Source organism: Borostomias antarcticus (genome assembly GCF_949987555.1).
Source record: "Borostomias antarcticus genome assembly, chromosome: 3".
Lineage (NCBI taxonomy): Eukaryota > Metazoa > Chordata > Actinopteri > Stomiiformes > Stomiidae > Borostomias > Borostomias antarcticus.
In genome coordinates, this window is record NC_140236.1 from 32,354,659 (window position 1) to 32,374,594 (window position 19,936).

At 41.6% G+C, this 19,936-nt stretch overlaps 1 protein-coding gene across 1 annotated transcript in view; it reads right to left on the bottom strand.

Moving 5' to 3' along the window:
• Positions 1-286: 286 nt before the first annotated feature.
• The window catches only part of slc5a5 (solute carrier family 5 member 5), a gene marked incomplete at both ends in the record, with an annotated part of 30,499 nt that continues 10,849 nt past the window's right edge, over positions 287-19,936 (bottom strand). The window contains 17 exons of the mRNA XM_084436140.1: positions 287-424; positions 528-632; positions 726-812; positions 913-1,011; positions 1,117-1,203; positions 1,302-1,374; positions 1,514-1,773; positions 2,819-2,902; positions 3,292-3,375; positions 15,824-15,912; positions 16,083-16,180; positions 16,387-16,589; positions 16,931-17,017; positions 17,341-17,411; positions 17,560-17,672; positions 17,808-17,896; positions 18,305-18,434. Coding sequence (XP_084292266.1) covers positions 287-424; positions 528-632; positions 726-812; positions 913-1,011; positions 1,117-1,203; positions 1,302-1,374; positions 1,514-1,773; positions 2,819-2,902; positions 3,292-3,375; positions 15,824-15,912; positions 16,083-16,180; positions 16,387-16,589; positions 16,931-17,017; positions 17,341-17,411; positions 17,560-17,672; positions 17,808-17,896; positions 18,305-18,434 — 1,897 coding nt within the window. The remainder of the gene's footprint in view (positions 425-527; positions 633-725; positions 813-912; positions 1,012-1,116; positions 1,204-1,301; positions 1,375-1,513; positions 1,774-2,818; positions 2,903-3,291; positions 3,376-15,823; positions 15,913-16,082; positions 16,181-16,386; positions 16,590-16,930; positions 17,018-17,340; positions 17,412-17,559; positions 17,673-17,807; positions 17,897-18,304; positions 18,435-19,936) is intronic.

Genomic DNA, 19,936 nt, shown 5'->3' on the forward strand with positions numbered 1-19,936 from the left:
AGTAACCTAATAGGTAATTATTTTGTTTTCCTTTGAAATTGTAATCCTGCTTGAGGAAGCAATGATGGGGTTATTATGTAACTGTGCATCTGTTTATCTTAACAAGCATTTAACACATCATTAATAACTCAATAACTAACACAGGGGTTCTCGACCTGTGAACTTAAGGCCCACTTTTGATTGTTTAAAAAATTCTGAGGACCACATTCCAAAATACATGAGAAAAAAATGGTGTAGCTATGTTGCCAAACAGATTTCTTTATGAAAATAGACATTTAAAAATGTATCAGCCATCAAGTTCCTCCAAGAGGTACTGAACAATTTCCTCCAGCCTGCTAAAGAGGACAGCTGACAGCTCATCTGGCTGGCTGAATATGGACTCATCCATCTCCACCATGCTCTCCAGAAGTTTCATCAGCTGGACCTGAAAGCAGGGAGACACATAGACACATGTTATTACCCCATACAAAGATCCAGAGCGTGATGTTAACAAAAGCAAAATTGACAAAGAAAATGGAAGTGTGTACCTGGAGGACCTCCAGGAACCTTTTAGCCTGCGGCTGCCACCCAGTGGGGGGTTTAAAAACGTGGTCCAGGACCTGGCAGAGGTGGTCAAGGAATCCTTGCTCCTCCTTTTTGGGGAAAGAACACATTAACTAAGTCAGAGTGAGATTTCCTTAATGAAGTTTGAAATACCTTCCATCAACACGCTAATTACAGCTTACTCTCTGTGCCGGTGGGGGGACACCGTTCCTCATCTTTCCCATGAGGATGTACTCATAAACAATGTCCATGAAGTTGGCGTGGTACACCTCAATAACAAAAGACAAAACAACGCAGAAATGTGCTGCTTAGTGGAAAATCAGACAATATCAGAGCAGAAGGTCCCATATACAGTAGACAGAAACTTACTTGGACAGAGGCCAACTCCCTCTCTATACCGGCCTTGTGGCCTGGGGCTTCAATGTAGCTCACCAGGCGGTCAAATGCAGCACTGATGAACCTGGGATCCTGACCAATCAGAGACCGAGATAATCATTGAGTTGATTTGTGAATGGGCATGTATTCACATTCCCTGTGGCTCTCAGCCTGAGATGCCTGGTTAGGTCTACTGACCGTCTGGTTGAGGGTGACCAGCCCACACAGGACCATCTTCCCTGCCACGGTCAGGTAGTTTTTGGTGGTGTCCTGAGTCAGGAGGGACTGCGGAAAAACAATGTGAGCTCAAATCGCACATCTAGACTCATGTACATGGACAGAATACAAAGGAAGAGGCACGCTTGTACATAATGTGAACTCACGTCGTATGCCGTGCGAAGGGTGGACATTTTGGCACTTAACCCCTGGATGATTCCTTTTTTCTGCAGATGTAGCCTGAGCAGAAGAGCAAACATGTCAGCGCTGTCCTGGCTATGGCTGGATATTGCTCACTGGCTCCTTAGAAGAAAACCTTAAAAGTATATGTATCAAACTACACAATAAAGTGTCAGACTGCCAGTCTAACAGGACTAACGTGAGGCGGGAAGCATTCCTGTCCCCCTCTTCCTTCTGCTTCTGCCTCTTTCTCTTCCTCCGCTTCTTCTTCTCCTTCTCGGTGGACGGAGCATCCTGTGGCTCCCCATCAGCGTTCCCGGGGCTATGGGCACAGCCGGGGCCGTCGGTTTGGTTCTGGGAATATTCGTGGAACGTCCGAGCAGCTGTCCAGTGGGAGGGGTGGACCTGGCCGCTAGGATCCACGTAGAACCCCGAGAACTCCACCGTCACGTCTCGCTGCTGTTTTAGAATGCAAAAGCACCCGATCAGTAACTGATTCATGTAGGGGTGTATCAAAAAACAACACCTGGTTAGTGCTGAAGGTTTAATGACCACTCACGCCAAAGCCATCAAAAAGGGTGAGGCAGGTGTTCTGCTTGTAGCTGCAGGAGATATACTCCTCTAGAGCACCTCCCACTAGCTAAAGAAATATAAGCAGACCAAACAAGGATGATAGGTATTTTCACCTCACGTTTGTTTTTTTTTGTTTTGTTTTTTATATATATTAAAAATAAATGAAGAAATGTACTTTAACTCCCATGACGTGGTTTGTGGCGGAGTGAAGGATCGGTGCACCCTTCAGCATCAAGAGAGAGGTAACCATAAAGTTAAAATGTTTAGGTTCAGGTCAGACACACACTCTTTAGCAAAGGAAAATAAATTAGTATTTGTTACTGGGGCACACTATAAAGTCAATAAAAAACCAACACGTTACCTGCAGGTTGACTCTAGTCTGTAGATCGCTCCTCCACAGTTGGGTCATACGTCCACTGGTCAGCCACATGTATTGAGTCGTGACTGAGAATTGCTACACAACCCAAACATTAGCACAGTCAGGCGTCTGATGATCATAACTCTGCATTCTTATTAAAAAATTTTTTTTAAATTAGTGTGTGTGTGTTTGTGTGAGGGGGGGGGGTTCTACTGTAAATCCTCAAGATTTCTTTAACCTCATGTCATTTTTTTTTTTTTCAATGGAAGGATTTCTAACATTCAGGATACTGATGGTGCACAGATAATTTCAACCCTTTGAGATTCTAAATAAAATTAATAAAATGGACTGTTCTATAGCGGCGCGCACGGTCGCAGCAGCTCATGGCTCTCTCTTTTTAATTTTGTTGGCACAATGACAATAAAGGCATTCTATTCCAATAATAATAATGATAACAATTATTATTGCTTTTGTTATTATTAATATTAACCATAATTGTTATTATTGTTATTGTTGTTATTATTACTACTATAATTATTATGTAGGAATGACATTACAGAATTTCACACTGACCTCAGAATCAGTGCAGAAGGAGTACTCAGACTTCAACTGGTTACAGTGTGACTGTGTGGTTGCCAGCCTTGACTCTGGAGGGGCCTGCACACAACCAGCACATACACATCCCCACACCTTACAACTATTGTTCCTCTCACACAGCAGTGCACTTGATTTAATATTTCAACTTTAACAATTTGCAAAAGCAATTAAGCAGTAATAGGAACACATTGAAGTATTTACGATAAACCATGTCATGTCAATCAAAGAGATTTGAGTTAATGCTTGACATATAATAGAGGATGTAACATTGACCTGGAATGGGACAACCGGACCACAGCAGGTGTTGTTAGCAAGGTGCCGGCCGCTCTCCTGATTGACCTCCTTAAAAGAAAAAACAACAAAACAAAAACCCTCAGAAGAGCTTTAAAGAGTTTTCAGTTCATTGATAAATGTACCCACTATGCTCATGGGTCTTTCTGGGCTCTCACTCTGTAGATGGTGACCGGGCCACATCGCATTGGACTGTACTTCCACGGTAGAAGCAGGCACTGGCCAGTCTCCCCGCCAACATCCTGCCAAAAGACACACAGTACAGAGCCTGTCCAAATGATGCCTTTATAAGGTCTACATTTATTTGATGAATGACTTGTGGGAAACAATGAGAAGTGAAACTTTACTTGGGATGGTTCAGCTGTTGGGGCGTCAGGAGCGATGGGGAGATCATCTGGAGACTGATGATTCGTGCCTTGAGAAAAGACAATTAGCTGGTTACTCAACGAACCAGAAACCAACCAACTACTGCAGTTGGAGTTCACATGAAAATCCATGGTTGCGTTCTGAATTGCGTTCTTCCATACTAAATAGTATGCCAGAAACTGATGTAGTATGTCTTAATACTGTACATAGTATGCCAAATGCAGTATCGCAAAAATACCAGGATGTCCTACTACATCCGGTCGTATTTTGCAGTATGCAAGCCAGCACACTTTTCTGGCTATTTTGACCCACAATCCTGTGTTCAGCAGAAATTGTCACATGTGCAAGTTACACTGGAGGCGTTTTCATAAATCCCAGCCGTGGACGAATCTCGCTTCATGGACAGCGACAGATGCGGTCAAATTTGAAAGCGCAATGTTATGACAAGGTAGTATGTCCCAATTGGATGCATACTGTGTGCAAAGTACGTACTTTCTAGGGGCAGCTGTAGTACGTACTGGTAGTAAAAAATAGAAGTATGCGATTCGGAACGCAGCGTATCTGTTCAGATTCTGGTTTGCTCTTTTCAGTGTCAAGCTATTTTTCCATTGGCTGATGATCCGTCGCAGGTTTTGACCTTTCGGTAGGGGTAGTGGCTAGTTCCCATAAACACAGCGACTGGTCAAACCCTAGTCTGACTCAACGGATGTAGGTTTTGGCAATAAACCTTGTCACTGTCATTGTCACACTGCTCAATCAGTGGCGAGACTGGCGACGCAAATTAATCTGATTCGGGCCGAGAGATTAACCCTGACTTTAACCCTACAGTAACCTTAACCCTGAACGGCCTCGGCGTTTATGGGAACTAGCCTTTACCCTTTTGGCAGTTGGCTAAATGCCTTGACCACACCCCAAATATATAAGCCCCTCCTGTTATTGGTTTCATGAGCATTATGGGAAAAAAAGATTGTTTTACTATTGGCTGATCAGGCTGATCCAGTTCATTGAGCCATTCCACAATCAGCGGTGAGTTCAATCTGAAAACCATTTGCTCCGTTTTGCTATGGTTTCCAGGTTGAACAAAACATTTTCTCTGTGTTACCCAATCAGCAGAATGTTCCAACGCACCACCGTTTCCGTTTCAATAAACGCTTCGCTACGTTTTGTCTGGGCTGAACTCGCCCTAGATCAGCCACATGAAGCCCTACCCCCCACATAGGCCTACCCTATGATTGGTCGATTTTTATGTAAGGATGGTAGAAGTATTTCTATTGGTTTGGCAACTAGCTACCATGGCAACAGCCAAAGTAAATTGATAGGTCTTATATATTTGACCACAACAATAAACCAAGAGAGGTCTACAGTACCAACTTCTACTGAATGAATTACCGCAAAACTTCAATTAAAAGCCGAGTCCCAAATAGACGCCTGTCCCTTTTATTCGCCAGGTCTGGCTACACGTTTTGATAAAGGCCGGCCTCAATTAGAAGCAGGGTCTACATTAGCCTTATTGTTTATCTGGTTGCCATGCGACGCTGCAAATCTTTTTATTTAATTTAATGTGTATGTAAGGTTAGTAAAACATTTGCCCACCATGGCAAAACAGAGAAAAAAGTATGGGCCAGACTGCGTAGGTGGGGGAAGGAACCAGGCCAGCGATGAGCTAGAGATTAAAATGTGCAAGTGGATCCATCGCACGCGGGCACAAAATCTCGGTCTACCACAGGATGATCAGGATTAAGGCCAAAGAAATATACCGGTAGCTGGTTTGTTAAAATATTTTTCAGACGAAGTAGGCCAGTAGCCTACAAATAAACAGGCTTGAAATAACTTTTTTCGTATTTCATCCTTTCTAGGCCGGTATTTGCTAGGCCTTCCTCTAGTCCTCTCTCTCCTGCATGAGGTTGTTCTATTGTAGATGCGCTGTCTCAATGCCAGATCAAATTAAGGATTCATAATTGATATGTTATTCGATAGATAATTTTTACACAGGTAGGCTAATATTCATACAGGTTTAAATAAAGAGTTTGAGAGTATTTCCCATCTTTGCTGAGTTTTGTGGGAAAGGTATTAAAGGCCTGTTCCATATGACGCTGTCCCAAATATAGGCCGGTTGAGTTCAGCGATTGAAGGAAATAAAAGCCCGGGCTATTAATTGAAGTTTTACGGTAGTACATATTTAGAGCAAACTAATGCATAGGGTTATGCATTATTTAATTGGCCATATGAGCTGCATAGTTACCTTGGACAAAACACATTAGCATATGAAGGCTAGTTTGCTGCTCACCTTCCTCAGATGAGGATGAGGATCCCCAGAACCTCTTGTAAATGTAGACGGCCCCAGCTGCTGTCAACACTGCGCCGGCCGTCCACACCAACGGGTGCACTGTGTTGCGCCCACACTTGAGTAGCAAGTTGCTGAACATAATTTCACTATAATAACTAATCTGCAATAACTGTGTCTTTCTCCAAAGCTATCCACATGCGCAATGCCCAAATTAATCTGAATGTTTAGTTAAACAAAAACATGTTCATGGGTGTCATAATTGAACCTAATTCCAAATTCCAACTCCAAATTCTAAATTCCATGGTTTCCCCCTTTATGATGTCATAATCTATGGAGAGGCCTCTTGGACCCAAACAAAAAGTCACACCCAAGTGGTGAGGTAAGCAGTGCAGGTTTATGAGCAATCTTTACTGCCCTCTAGCGCTGGTGTATGAGGGGCCGTATAGGCCATAATTCATACTTACCTCGCACACACATATATATTGGCTCTCACATACACAAAGTTGCCTCTCACACACACACAATTGCCTCTCACACACACAGTTGACTCTCACACACACATATATTGGCTCTTACATACACAAAGTTGCCTCACACACACATATATTGGCTCTCAAATACACAAAGTTGCCTCTCACACACAAACAATTGCCTCTCACATACACAAAGTTGCCTCTCAAACACACACAATTGCCTCTCACACACACACAGTTGACTCTCACACACACACAGTTGACTCTCACACACACATATATTGGCTCTTACATACACAAAGTTGCCTCACACACACATATATTGGCTCTCAAATACACAAAGTTGCCTCTCACACACAAACAATTGCCTCTCACACACACACAGTTGCCTCTCACATACACAAAGTTGCCTCTCACATACACACAATTGCCTCTCACACACACATATATTGGCTCTCACATACACAGTTGCCCCTCACACACACACACAGTTGCCTCTTACATACATATATAAAAGCTCTTACATTCTATGTAAATGCTCACACGCACATAAACCTTTCTTTCACATAACATAAATGTTCACACACACACATAAACCATTTTCATATTCACTAATAATGAAATATTTCTTGTGTATGTGTGCGGATGGCAGTGATGTGTGTGAGGTGATACATTGTGTGCGAGCAAAAATACTGTGTGTGTGAGGTGATACATTATGTGTGTGTGCAAAAATATTATGTGTGTGAGCTGATACCAGTGTTAATTTTGACAACAAATTATGATTTTGTTTTAGTCAGTCTTTTGACTAAAATGCCATTTAGTTTTAGTCATATTTTAGTCATCTGACTTGTTTTAGTTCTATTCTAGTTTTAGTTGACTAAATATCATTACGATTATAGTCGACAAAATCTACCATAGATTTAGACAACTCAAATTTAACAGGCTTGGTTCAATCAATCAATCAAGTTGGATTTATATAGCGCCCTTCATGAAACCCAGAGCGCCCAGAGTCCAGTATTCATTCAGACAGTCATACCGGTGGTGGTAAGATACATCTGTAGCCACAGCTGCCCTGGGGCAGACTGACAGAAGCGTGGCTGCTTCTGTCAGACAGTTTCATAATGAAGCATTCCTCTCCCCCAGTCTGATGCTGTGTTTGTGCTTGATATAACAAGCTATAACATTATCATGTCAGCACTAGTTGGCTAGTCAGGCTAGCTAACATCAGGCACAGGCTAGCTAACGTCACACCGGAGGAGAGGGGCTATGATAGCCAGGTAGCTAACTGTTCGTGTCTCATCCATCTAGCTACAGTATAACATTAGACAGCAGCAGTAGTTGCTTAGTTAGCTTACCCAGACTAGCTAACGCTAGATACCCCCGCCAGCCGCCACAAGCATAGCCCCACTTGTTGCTACACAGTGTAACGTTAGCTAACCTGTGCCTAACATTAGCTAGCCACTAACGTTAGCGTTGCAATAATCAGACACTTCAGTTCTCCCCCGCCACAAACCTACGTGAAACACTGGTTTCTTTTAGCTTGTATTGTATTTGAAGTATTTCAGAAACACACCAGCTTGGGTTTAGCTAATACAGTAACGTTAGCCGGGGGTGGGGGGGTGCTTACCTTCTCGTGAATTTCGGGATGACTGTTCTCCAAATGTCGCTTTAAGTTTGTTGTATTTTTGCCAGTCATTTTCACCCCACACGGTTTACAAATGGTTTTGTTTTCCTTTGCATCAAATATGAAGTTTATCCAGATGTCTGCTCTCCTCTTTCTCCCGGTGTGTGCGAACGTTGACAGACATTTCTGAACTGTGGTAATTTACTGAACAGTTCAGGCGCAGCAGTCGTATGCTGTTAGTTGACTTCCCGCCGGCCGGTGTAGCAACGGTACTATTCAAATGTAGGCTAAATACACACAGGCTACCTGTAGGTTGCATCCAACTCGTTCTATTAATACATCCATGATCCAACTGCGCACATCCCGAACCTCGACATTCTGATTTGAACTTTTCCCATACGTCCCTCCATAACCATTTTAGTCTAGTTTTTATTTGTTGACGAAAATGTGAATAGATATAGTCATAGTTTTTGTCATCATACATTCATTTTTATTTAGTTATCGTCTCGTGACGATAACCCAAAAAATGTCGTTGACGAATAGTTTTCGTTATAGTTCTCGTCAACGAAATTAACACTGGACAGAATGTGGACCTTTCTTCCTTTCTCGTGGTTGTCCAGTTCATGGATGTATTAATAGAACTGGATACAGTCACTCCATTCACTGACCGCTATCAACAATGAAGCCCTATTGAACCGCGCCATCTTGGCAAATTTGTAGTCATTTGACTATTTCCGGTGACTTTTGTACTTGCGCAGTTGAGCTTTTCTGTCCGACGCGCGTCCACGAAAAAGTTCACCTTTATGTGAAATGTAGACGCACGTTCCCGGCTCTCCCCGCTTTGATTTAGCAATGAAAACCGGCTTGCATATTAACCTGCTTTTGTCAAATATATCCATTGGAGAAATTATTTTTTCATCCAGGCATCTTAGTTTTAACAGGTTAAATATAACTGAACATGTTTTGTTTGCTAGTAGATGGTATTCATTCCGTTCGCGATAACTTTATTGCAGCCAGGCTAAATTCCTCCAGGGAGCCAGTGACCGGCGAGTTGAAGAGCTTCACTCCCCGCCAGCAGGAGCTTTGGCCGCGGCTACCGCATCTCGGATAACCCGCTGAGTTCGTGGCTGCTATTTCACACTTTGTAAGAAATAGTTTTCTTTGAATTTGTGTATCCACTCATTGATATGGATCCGCTCCAAAATGTAATGGGTTCTAAGTTGGTCCATGCTACATCCCTCCACCGAGTTTTGAGAAAATCGCTCTGGTAGTTTTTGTGTAATCCTGCTAAAGAATGAACAAATGAACAGACGCGACTGAAAATATATACCTCCACCCCAGCGGTTGCCAGGCGCGGAGGCCATTATAACAGAATACATTCAAATAAACCTGGGCCCATTCCCAATGTCCCCCCTAAACCCTCAAGCCCTGAGCCCTCACAGACTTATTGACGTCACCTGGTAAAGTGGTTGAGTGCGAGAGGCTGCAAGGGCTCGAATTGGTATAAAAAGGAATGGGACAGCACTTGCGACATCACATTACATTGACGTGAAAACACATTTCTTACTATTGTGGGTGTGGGGCTTTTTATCAAATTTTCAATTTTACATGTTTTTCTTGTAGGCCTTCATGTAAATTAATTTTGGGCTGAGTCAAATCCCCTTTATCCGAACTCTGTGTTACCCTCAAAACATGTCTGTTCAACTTATTGAAATCATTTCATTTTGTGGTGATATGCGAACTACATTACTGCCTGTGATTCTTGTTTGTGATGAATCCAAAAGTATCTACTTTACATATTTGTACACATCACATTATACAAACCCATGGGGTTAATAACCAATACTTAAAAATAATGAAACCAAAATAATTATAAGGCTACTTGTGCAGATAATCAAGTCCAGCTGAAAAAATGAAAACATATTTTGTTTTGTAACGTGAACATTAGGGTTGGTTGATCTGTCCGTGCTTGTTTTTGGCTGTTCTTCAGGTAACCCCGTGTTTGTCACAACGATATGAACTGTGGGTAATTCCCTTAGGCAAAGTCTGCAGAAGTGCAGACTTACGGTAAGGGGCCATAAAGGGCTCAAAATGTCTGCCAGAGAGCCCTCATGCACTTGCCGATTTGACATTGGGACACCCCTAAGCCCTCGCGGACTTCGCGGGAGCGCGCCCTTAAGTCTGTGAGTCTGCAAGGGTGGACATTGGGACTGGGCCTGGGACTCTGTAGCTGAATCCCAAATCGCGCACTTAGGCGAAAGTGCAGAGCACTCGCGGCCTTGTGGCCTTACATGCGCGTTCCCGCTAAGTCCACAAGGGCTCAGGGTAGTTCCAAAACGGAATTGCTAGATCCACAAGTGCGCCACGCCGCCATTTTGCGCACTTTAACCGCACTTACCGAAAGTCCGCAATTTCACGGACTTAGGAGCAGAAAATACCCACAGCCCACCGCGTCTCATGTGACACAGTGCTTGAGTGCATCCGAGTCATGATCCGAGTGCATCACACATAAATGATGACATTTGCAGATAACACAACATTTATCTTGAAATCCACATGCTGCAAACATATCCCCCCCAACCTAATTTTTTAATTATTATTAAATTAAAACACGTCAATCGGTCAATTTGCAGAGCTGAAGGGAGCGTCAGAGCAGCCTCTGCGTCGGAGGAACGCGGCAGCCAATGAAAACGAAGTGGGTGGTATTCAGTTCATTCAGTTGTGTGCATCTCTGCAGGCCGGAGACTTCGAGGGGGCGGGTCAACTGTCAATCTATTTTTACTTTGACCAATCAGAGGCTGACAATCGTCTTGTCAATCAAAAACTAATTTCGCCTGAAACAGTTGTCAATCACTTTTTATTTGGCGAATCGCCTTTCTCTAAGGGCGTGGTGGAAATGACGCTATAGCTAGTTCTCTAGCTATTTACATTGACTTCGTTTGCTAGTTCTCTAGCTATTTACATTGACTTCGTTTGCTAGTTACGTAGCTAGCTAAGCTAATTATAACGTAGCTAGCTATCTACATTGACTTCGTTTGCTAGTTAGCTTGCTAGTTACGTAGGCCTAATGCAATTTGTTATGGAGTTAGATTGACTGGATTACATGACTGTGTGTGAGAGAGATTATATTTTTAATGCAAATCATGTAGCTTGAAAGACTTAATAAATCATGATGATAAAAGCCTTACCAAGACTCCGCTTGGTATTCTCTTAGTAGGCTTATGATCAATGTAATGGAGGCTTGTGGGTAGAGGCTAGCAATGGCCTACACTAGCCCAATAGTCCAGGCATTTTATGAGACAAAAGGGGTCAATATGGAAAAAATTGCAACAGAAATTATTTCAACTGTGTTAGTGTCATACATATGTTCTTTATAACATATCAAAAGTCCCCCAAAATTCCAGTGGTGGAAAGTAATGAAAAATGCAGATGGAAGGTATGTGACAAATATACCAATTTCCAATTTTCGCCTATGTAAAAGAAAAAGGTTTATGCATGTTTTCTTGTCTGATTTCCACACAGCACTGTCCCCAATCAACCAGAAACTATATAGGATGCATCACAGTGCATATACAGAAATATATTTTTAATTCTATTGGCATTTGGTGAAGAGAAAAGGAGTGAATCTCACACATATTGCAACAGAAAATCTGACATGTGTATTAATCAAATAGCTCAAGAGTCTAGAACCCTGGAGAGGACAGTCTACAACCCTGGAGAACAGTCTACAGCCCTGTAGAGAACAGTAGAACCCTGGAGAACAGTCTACAGCCCTGTAGAGAACAGTAGAACCCTGGAGAGGACAGTCTGAGATGTAGAACCGTCCATAGCAGAGCAGCCAGGTGCTAGAGGGTCCACTTCAGATACCTGTGGGAGAAAATCACACACGCGTGTTCTATTGTCCACCCTACCATTGAAAACAATAGTAAATAGCTAGCTTGCTAATGTTTGTTAAACCAAACTCAGATTTGGCCAAACGGAAATTATACAATGGTATAGATCCGGTCCATTGTCTCTATTGGTCAGTTTGCATTCCAGCCGATATCCCCACACTAAAATGGAATGTGCGCACATCTTTTAATGTCAATCCACCTCTTATTAACCTCTGTGATGTTTCGCTTGAGATAAAAAACGCCTGTGTCGTTTATTTCAAATGCACAACTTGAGTCAAAAAGTACTTCAGGAGACAAATGCGGTCGAATCAACAATTTATTGAGCAAGCCTTTACATGGGTCAAATCTTCGGCAATACTAAAGTTTCTCTTACGAGGTGGTGAACTTATATCCTGGCTTCAGGCCAGGATGTCACATGACAAACACATTTACATACAAGGGATATAAACATGGTCACAAACGGTCAACTGATGTTCTGTCCCCCTCGGACATGGGGCTATTTTTGGGTTCTTCCTGTGTCCTCCTAGGATCGCGTTTCAACCTATAGGCTACTGACTTCAGAGCTGAACTTTAGGTCACGCTGACCCAGAGACAGGACAAAGGAATGCTGACTCAGGACATCTGCTTTGCTCACATGTTAAACTACTTTAAGATAACAGTTCCTAGTTTGGTTTATTCCTTATTCTTAAAATGATTACTACATGAGAGTCATACAGATGTATTGATGTAATACAGTATGGTACAGTATAAAAATATACTACACATGATATCCATAGACGCCGGAATAGTTAGCTACTACTGTGTTGTTTAAGCACAATGTTGCGCATGTACACTTCGACTGAATGCTGCGTCCCGGGGGCGCAAGATTTAAAAGGTAATAAATGTCAATGTATTATCTTTCTGATTGGACTGTTTGGACGATTCAGCTTACTTTTAGTAAATCTAATTGGAGAATTAGCATCAGACATGTTTGTAAAGGTCCAAATATCGCGATGTATTGCTTTAACAAATAGTTCCATTAAAAATACATTTTAAAGTTCGTATTGTCTTTCTTTTTGAAATATTGACAGATAAATGTCTCCGCTGCGCGTCGTGCCTAACCACTCCCGCTAGCCATGGCGATATCCGTGACATCCCACTGCTTCTCGTTCCATAATGCTTTAATGTCCACTAGCCGTGATGCTAATTTTCACCATGTTCTACTCCATTCACTTATGCTAACAACATTAGCGATCAGAATGGTTTTACTGACCAAATTCACTGGATTCCTCTTGGCCTACTGAATCTAGCAATGTGCTCTAATTCAAGAGCAACTGATTCATGTTTACGAGGCACACCAACATAGCGCTCTTGTCAGCTGCACTCTCCAGTGAGGTGCTCAAAATGCGGCAGTCCCCGGATGTGTAGTTCGCTGTAAAATAACTAAAATGTCAAATAAATAAAAAGTACCTTTGAGAAACTGCACGTTATTGCGATGGAACTTGATAGTTAGTAGACTAATGCTTTATCTATCCAAAATGTTATGTGTTGTCGTTAAGTGCTGTGTTGATATCGATCTATAATTATTTCAACATTTTCTCCCATGCAAAAGATAGAGCAGGTGCGAACCAAACCAGTAGAGGGCGTAGTTTTACACTTTGGCTCCCTATACCGCCCACATCTAGAAGACAGCCTACTAGAGCTGCTCCCCTGACAAGACTAGGTCATGAATTTCCTCTGTAGCTTTGAATCACTAGGGGTAAAAACAGACAGATTTACAAGACCACAAATATAATTTTTGGAACAAAACATCGAAATGAAGACAGGGTTGATATCCTTCACTATGTGTAAGCCTAAAACATGGTTTTGAAAATGGGATTTTGCTATAGGCCTATAATTAGTATTAAATTGAATACATGACAGGACAAGTAACACGCAATCATGACAGAAATTCCAGTACAGTAGCTTCCTTAAATCATTTTGGCTTACATAAATACAAAATTAGGGAAGAAGACAGCACATAATGTCAATAGTTGGGAAACGGGCATTGACCACAAAAGCTTTAGTTACTCATGGCATGGGTTAAATGTCATCATCACCATCCGATAGAATTGCAGGTGTGCAGTAAGGACCAACATGGGAGAATATCAACAAAGAATTCCTTTGTGAAAGGTTCTTTGATCAATGATGGAGGAATGTCTCAGCTCCCTCAATGGAGAATCTCAGTTGACACAGGGCAGCTGTGGCTCAGGAGGTAGAGTGGGTTGTCCAACGATCGCAGGATTGGCAGTTTGACTTCCTTGGGCAAGAAACGGGACTCCAAACTGCTCCCAATGAGCAGGCTAGCTTGTCACCATCGGTGTGTGTGAATGTGTGTGTGAATGGGTGAATGAGAGGCCATTGTAAAGTGCTTTGTCCCTTAAGGTAGAAAAAACCTATATAAGTGCACTCCATTTCTTTAATAAATCAACTTCAGCAAGATTCCTCATGGTTGGCGCTGGAATATTCCCTCATGTCCAATATTTGAGTGTTTTCCTTCCCATTAATTTCAACGCGGTGGACATTGTTAAAAGGTGCCGTCTCTGGAGGTTCCATCTCCTGCTCAACCTGGGAACAGCAGAACAGAGGGTTTAGTTCTGTTTCATAGGAGACCATGATGTTGCTAAACTGTATGCTTCCTTTTGGCCTATTGAACATCAACAACAATGTCTTCCTTATCATCACAAAGCTCTGTCCTCCTGCTGTCTTCACAGTCATTCCTTAAATATTAGTATAGAGATAAAAGACTGGACTGAAACAATTGAAATACCTGAGTCTATCTAGTGTCATTTGTTATACATTTGATTATTAAAGTGGTTCAGTCGTTTTTTTTTAACTTTAAAATAACAGCTTCAAAATTATTTTGATGGTACACTGCCTTGTAATAGGCAGACTGTTGCCTCTTTCGTTCCCACCCCTCCCCCCGAATGCTTCTTCTTGAAATAATAAGTTTGGTGTGCGGGCCACTATTTTCGCAAAAAAAATTCTTCACACCAACTTCCGCTGGCTATTGCTATAATAATAGCGCATATTTTCAAATCCCAGTACTATACACATCGTGGTGGAGGTGAAAAGACCAAAGAGGAACATCACATTAAAATATAAGACCAAAAAAAGAGAAAGGGACCAAGCCAGAAGCCAAACCAAGTTAATATTGGATTGGCTTTTACTTGCTGGTGGGAGCTTCACAGTGAAAGGCTGCAAGAATGACACAGAGCTGACCTCATTGATGTTGAACTTGTACTTGTACTGTAAGTGTTAGCTAGCCTAATATTAGCTGGGTTGCTATGTCTTATGTTGAAATTGCTTGATGTTTGGCTGTGCTAGCTGTGAATGTATGAGGATGCATGTAATCTAGCTAGCTTGGGACACTATGTTCCCTAGCTAAACTGCTAACTAGTGTGGTAACTTTGTGGACTGATTGCTAGCGAGTTAGCGAGCTGACAAAGTGTAATGAAAGGCTATGAGTCTGATGCCGACCTGGCCTCTTTTGTAATGTTGCTAGCCTAATGTTAGCTGGCTAGCTATCTGTTATGTTAGAATTGCATGATGTTTGGCTGTGTTAGCTGTGAATGTCTTCTTCCTACTCCTTTTTGAACACTATTGTTTTTTGTTTGTTTTAATCTGTTTTTATTATGTTCGAAATAAACTTTCATTCATTCATTCATTCATTCATTCATTCATGTCTGAGGAGGAATGCTAGTGACTACATCGCATGTGTTAGGCAGACGGTTGCTTGCTAGTGTAATTTAGGCCCTGCATGCCCTGCATGCGCAAATAGAAAAATATGAGGGATATAGCCTACTTTACTGCTCACAGCTCAGTGCAGCTAGATAATGAAACAAAACAAATACATATAGATAATGTTGCAGCTGTACTGAACAAGCTTTATATTTACCTTTTTACGATAGTTGTGCAAAGGTGAACCTGTAGGGGGCGCCAAATCTCAAAAATACCACATCCTACTTTGGGCTGCTTTAACTTTATATAAATTAACTTCATATGAATTATTAAGTTTGCTGTACTTACTGAGCACTGTGCACTATGGCTGTCCACTTTATTCACAGGAAGGTCCCACCACAGTAAGCCAGGGGCAATGCTGCTCCTTTTGGTTGCTCCTGTTTTTTTATGAAGATGAGAGAAGCTAGAGTTTGTAGTCACTTGCTGGCATGGTTGTCAGTAGTTAGGTTTATGTCCATAGAGGAGGAGATACACATTTTAATTACAGATTAGGAAACTTGTTAAATATCTGACATCCTACAGTGCAGTAACAACTCATTGTCCTTACCTGTGGCATAGCTCACCACGATTCCCACCAGCACCACTGAACTGGTCCCCACAGCTCCAAAGTAGAGGTAGGACACAGAGTAAAAGTCCTGTAGGCCCCTGTAAGTGTATAGTGTGTGTATTTATTTATTTGTTTATTATTTTTTTCATTTATTCACTTATCTATCTATCTATCTATCTATCTATCTATCTATCTATCTACTACTTCAATTAAACTATGCTATCATTTCACATGGTATGAAATGCAAAAAGTTGGTATTGATTTTGTAGATATGAAAACATCACTCATTCATCTACTTCCTCACCCAAGTCGATCTGGGAAGAGATGAGTTGAAGAATAAGTTGTGTCCATGTCCAGTCTGCTCTTCAGTGTGTTGTTGCTGGATAAGCACTGTTCTCCCATTGAGGGCAGGGCTCCCATTGACTCCAGGCTGGGGGGGTAGAGAGTTGACCCTATGGCAAGCCATAAGGAGATGCAAAAACCCACCAGTGCTCCAGAAAACACCCCCTGACAAAGTCCAAGAAGAATATACAGTACATTATATTTATAACAACTGGTACAAAGTTATGAGTTAATAGAGTATTTGATTATTCATATTATTAAGTAGGATGAGTGTTCATTATAATTATTTCCGTGAGAAATAGAAAAATAGAGTGGTGAAATGAAAAGGAATGGCCTCTAGCTCAGTTCTATGTTTATTTATGACATTGCGCCAAAGGCAACTCCTGTCTGTCAACGTCAGGGTAGAAAATGGCAGACCAATAAGGACACCTGTCACTCCTAGGAGTTGACACGGTACTGGCTTTGGTCAGTGTGTCCAAGAGTGCTCAGCTGTTCTTCAGGCTTACCGGCTTGTTGGTTGCAGGAACAAACATCCCCAGAATGAAAGCTCCCAGAAGTGGACCGCTGACTATCCCCATGACTGTGAAGGAGCCCTGAGGAGGGGAGGAGAAGAGAGGAGTGTGACCAGTCAAACGTAACATGGCGTCATTCAAAACCGGTGGATTAGAGTGGGGATGAACTTTGGTGTACCGGCAATACATCGGTGTACATAAATGTGAGTTAAAGTAACAAAATAGTCTGTTGTTTTAACTGCAGCGGAAAGCAAAGTCATTATCTACAGTATATCCCACTAGAATTACTACATTAATAAACTACAATTCAGCGGGGGGAGATATCTGGATAAATAGTACATTGTGGTTGTGAATATCCTATCTTGAAAGAATAAATAAATACTAAACAATGAGGAGGCACCAACCTGAAGAACACCCGTGTTCACAAGAGAGGCAAGAGCAGCCACAGTGACACACCCAATACCGTACATGAAAGCTGAAAATAATTCAAACATGGGTTATTTGTAGCCTACAGCCCAACAAGACCCCAATGTTTCACACCTTGAGTTTGTGTGAAATTAAGCTAGTACATTATTGTTTTCCAATCAAATTTGTTGATGAAAATTATGATTCAGTTAACCTACACAGTCCTTTAGAGATCAATATCAGCTTCCTCTCGGACACATTGACCAGGCGTGGCTTCAGCAGATCCTTCATAGTAACTGCTGCCATGGCGTTGATGCTTGTGGAGGCAGTGCTTTAGACAATCAAATGAATTAGCACTGGTGCTGTGATCTGTCGTAAACTAGTTGAATTATTTGTTGTCATATACTTGAACAAAAAAAAAAGAAAAAAAAAAGGTTTGAGGTATATTCAAGGGGTTCTTAAATACCTGAGAGTCCCGCTGTATGCACATGCTAGGAAAAGACCTGGCAAGCCTGGGCAGTCTTGGAAGATTTCCAGGACCATGTAGGGCATATACTTTAACAGATGAGAGTGAAAATAAGACTGCTGTGTTGAACTGTAAATCATTAGTTCAAGAGTATGCAATTAAAAGTGTGCTATACCAACAGAAGAATGATATTATCTTCATTTTCTTTGTTTCCTCAAGCATTTACAGTATCTCCTAAAATGGGAAGGATTAACTCAATGTTTTAATTCTTTATAAAACATATATACTGAAACCCTGCATGTGAAGTGTTACCAAGATATTTGTGAAATTTTATGTCAGGTGTCACTAATGAGTACGGGACATCGTAGCCTACTGTGCAATGGAAAGATTATTTCAGATGCTTTGAATATGGGCACCATTAAATGAAAGCTCAACAATAACAGCTTCCCTGTTTTCCCTGTCTTTCACTGTGCTGGTGGTTTGAATAATCAATTTACCTGGTCAGGAGATGAAATCTTCCCAGTCTTTAGAGGATCACAAGTTGAATACAGTGCATACATGACGATGCCACAGGTGGCTGCGCTGCCCACAATGAGAAGCAACCCCACTTGGTTCACAAACAAGGCCCTGCAGACAAACAGGCCAATTAGAACAGTTTACTCTTGAAATTTCAACAAAACATCAAGTTGATTCAGTAGCATTGGAAAAAACAGTTATGTCTTGGGAGATTGAGCCTCATTCACCAATATCATCCGAAGTTCCTTTCTCAAATGTTACTGACAGATGTCACTTCTCAATGAATAGTGGTCATCCGTGCCCTCGACTCACCAACTTTTCGATAGCATAATGGTTTAGGTGGGGTTGTGTCAGGTGCGTTGGCAAACGCAATCACAGATCATTTTAAATGAACATGTCTTTCGCACGAATAGTCCGTAGCCTACTTAAGACTAGTGTTCGTAGATTCTGTTCTTCGTTCCCATGTGAGAACATTGGTGAATGCCAGAATCTTCTTGGAAATGGTGTAAATGGAGTTTAAGAAGAAATGCTTCTTAAAGAAATTCTTAACTTTGTTGGTGAATGAGGCCCAATGTGAGCACGAGACATCCTGTTAGAAAAGTGTTCTTTTTGATTCTTGCTGGAAACTTTTATGGATTAAATGGGTTTAGCGTCAGCAAGAAAGAGAGTTCTCCTAAAGCATCCATCCTCAAAGTGCGGACTCCGTTCCGGATCCGGACCGAACCACAACTGTCTCTGGACTCTGAACAAATTATACTTTTCATAGTATTATTTCTGAGACATTGCCATGATGCAGCAAGTCAAAATTCTCTGCTTTGAGGGGTTGGCGTTGGCAGTGATGCCAGATTGGGAGGTTTTCCACCCATGTGGGCTATCGTTGATGACCTTGGGTGGTTGGGAAATTGTCAATCCGATCTGGTAAAACTGGGGTCATGTGCAGTGTTGCCAAATTTGCAAACTTTGCAACTTTATCTGGTGACTTTCCAGACCCCCATGGCGACTTATTTAGTCAAAAGCAACCAGTGGAAAATCAAGCGAGTTTTTCTGGTCTTTCTGGGAGTTATTGTGTTGACAAAGCATCTACATATCCTCTGCAAAAGCATCTAACATATCCTGTTCTGCAGTTCACATTACAACCAATTACAGAGAGAGCTGATTACAGCGAGGGTTGCCGTCTCCTCCTCACCACTCACACATATATAAAAATAATAAATATGTCAATAGTTTGCATATATGTAAATATGAAAAGAAAAAAAGCTAATGTTATAGTTATATGGTAGCAGAAATTAAGTTTGTAAATACGTAAATAATTAGTTTATAAACTACCTGGTCAGCCTTTTCTATTCATTTTGCCTCTTTCAGAATTGCATATTATGATAATTGGTTGATTATGTCATCTAGCTACTTCTAGCTACTTTTGGGAGAGCCAACAGCTTACAGAGGAGTTGGTAACACTGGGGTCACTGAGGTGACAGCGCAGGTAACGTTTGTTTCGTTTGCAGTTAGCTAGCTAGTAGCTACTAGCATTACTACCAACATTAGTTTTAGCTTCAGTTATTTAGCTAAAATGGCACGTTCAAAGGTGGCCCAAAAAAAGTTGACAGTGAAAATAA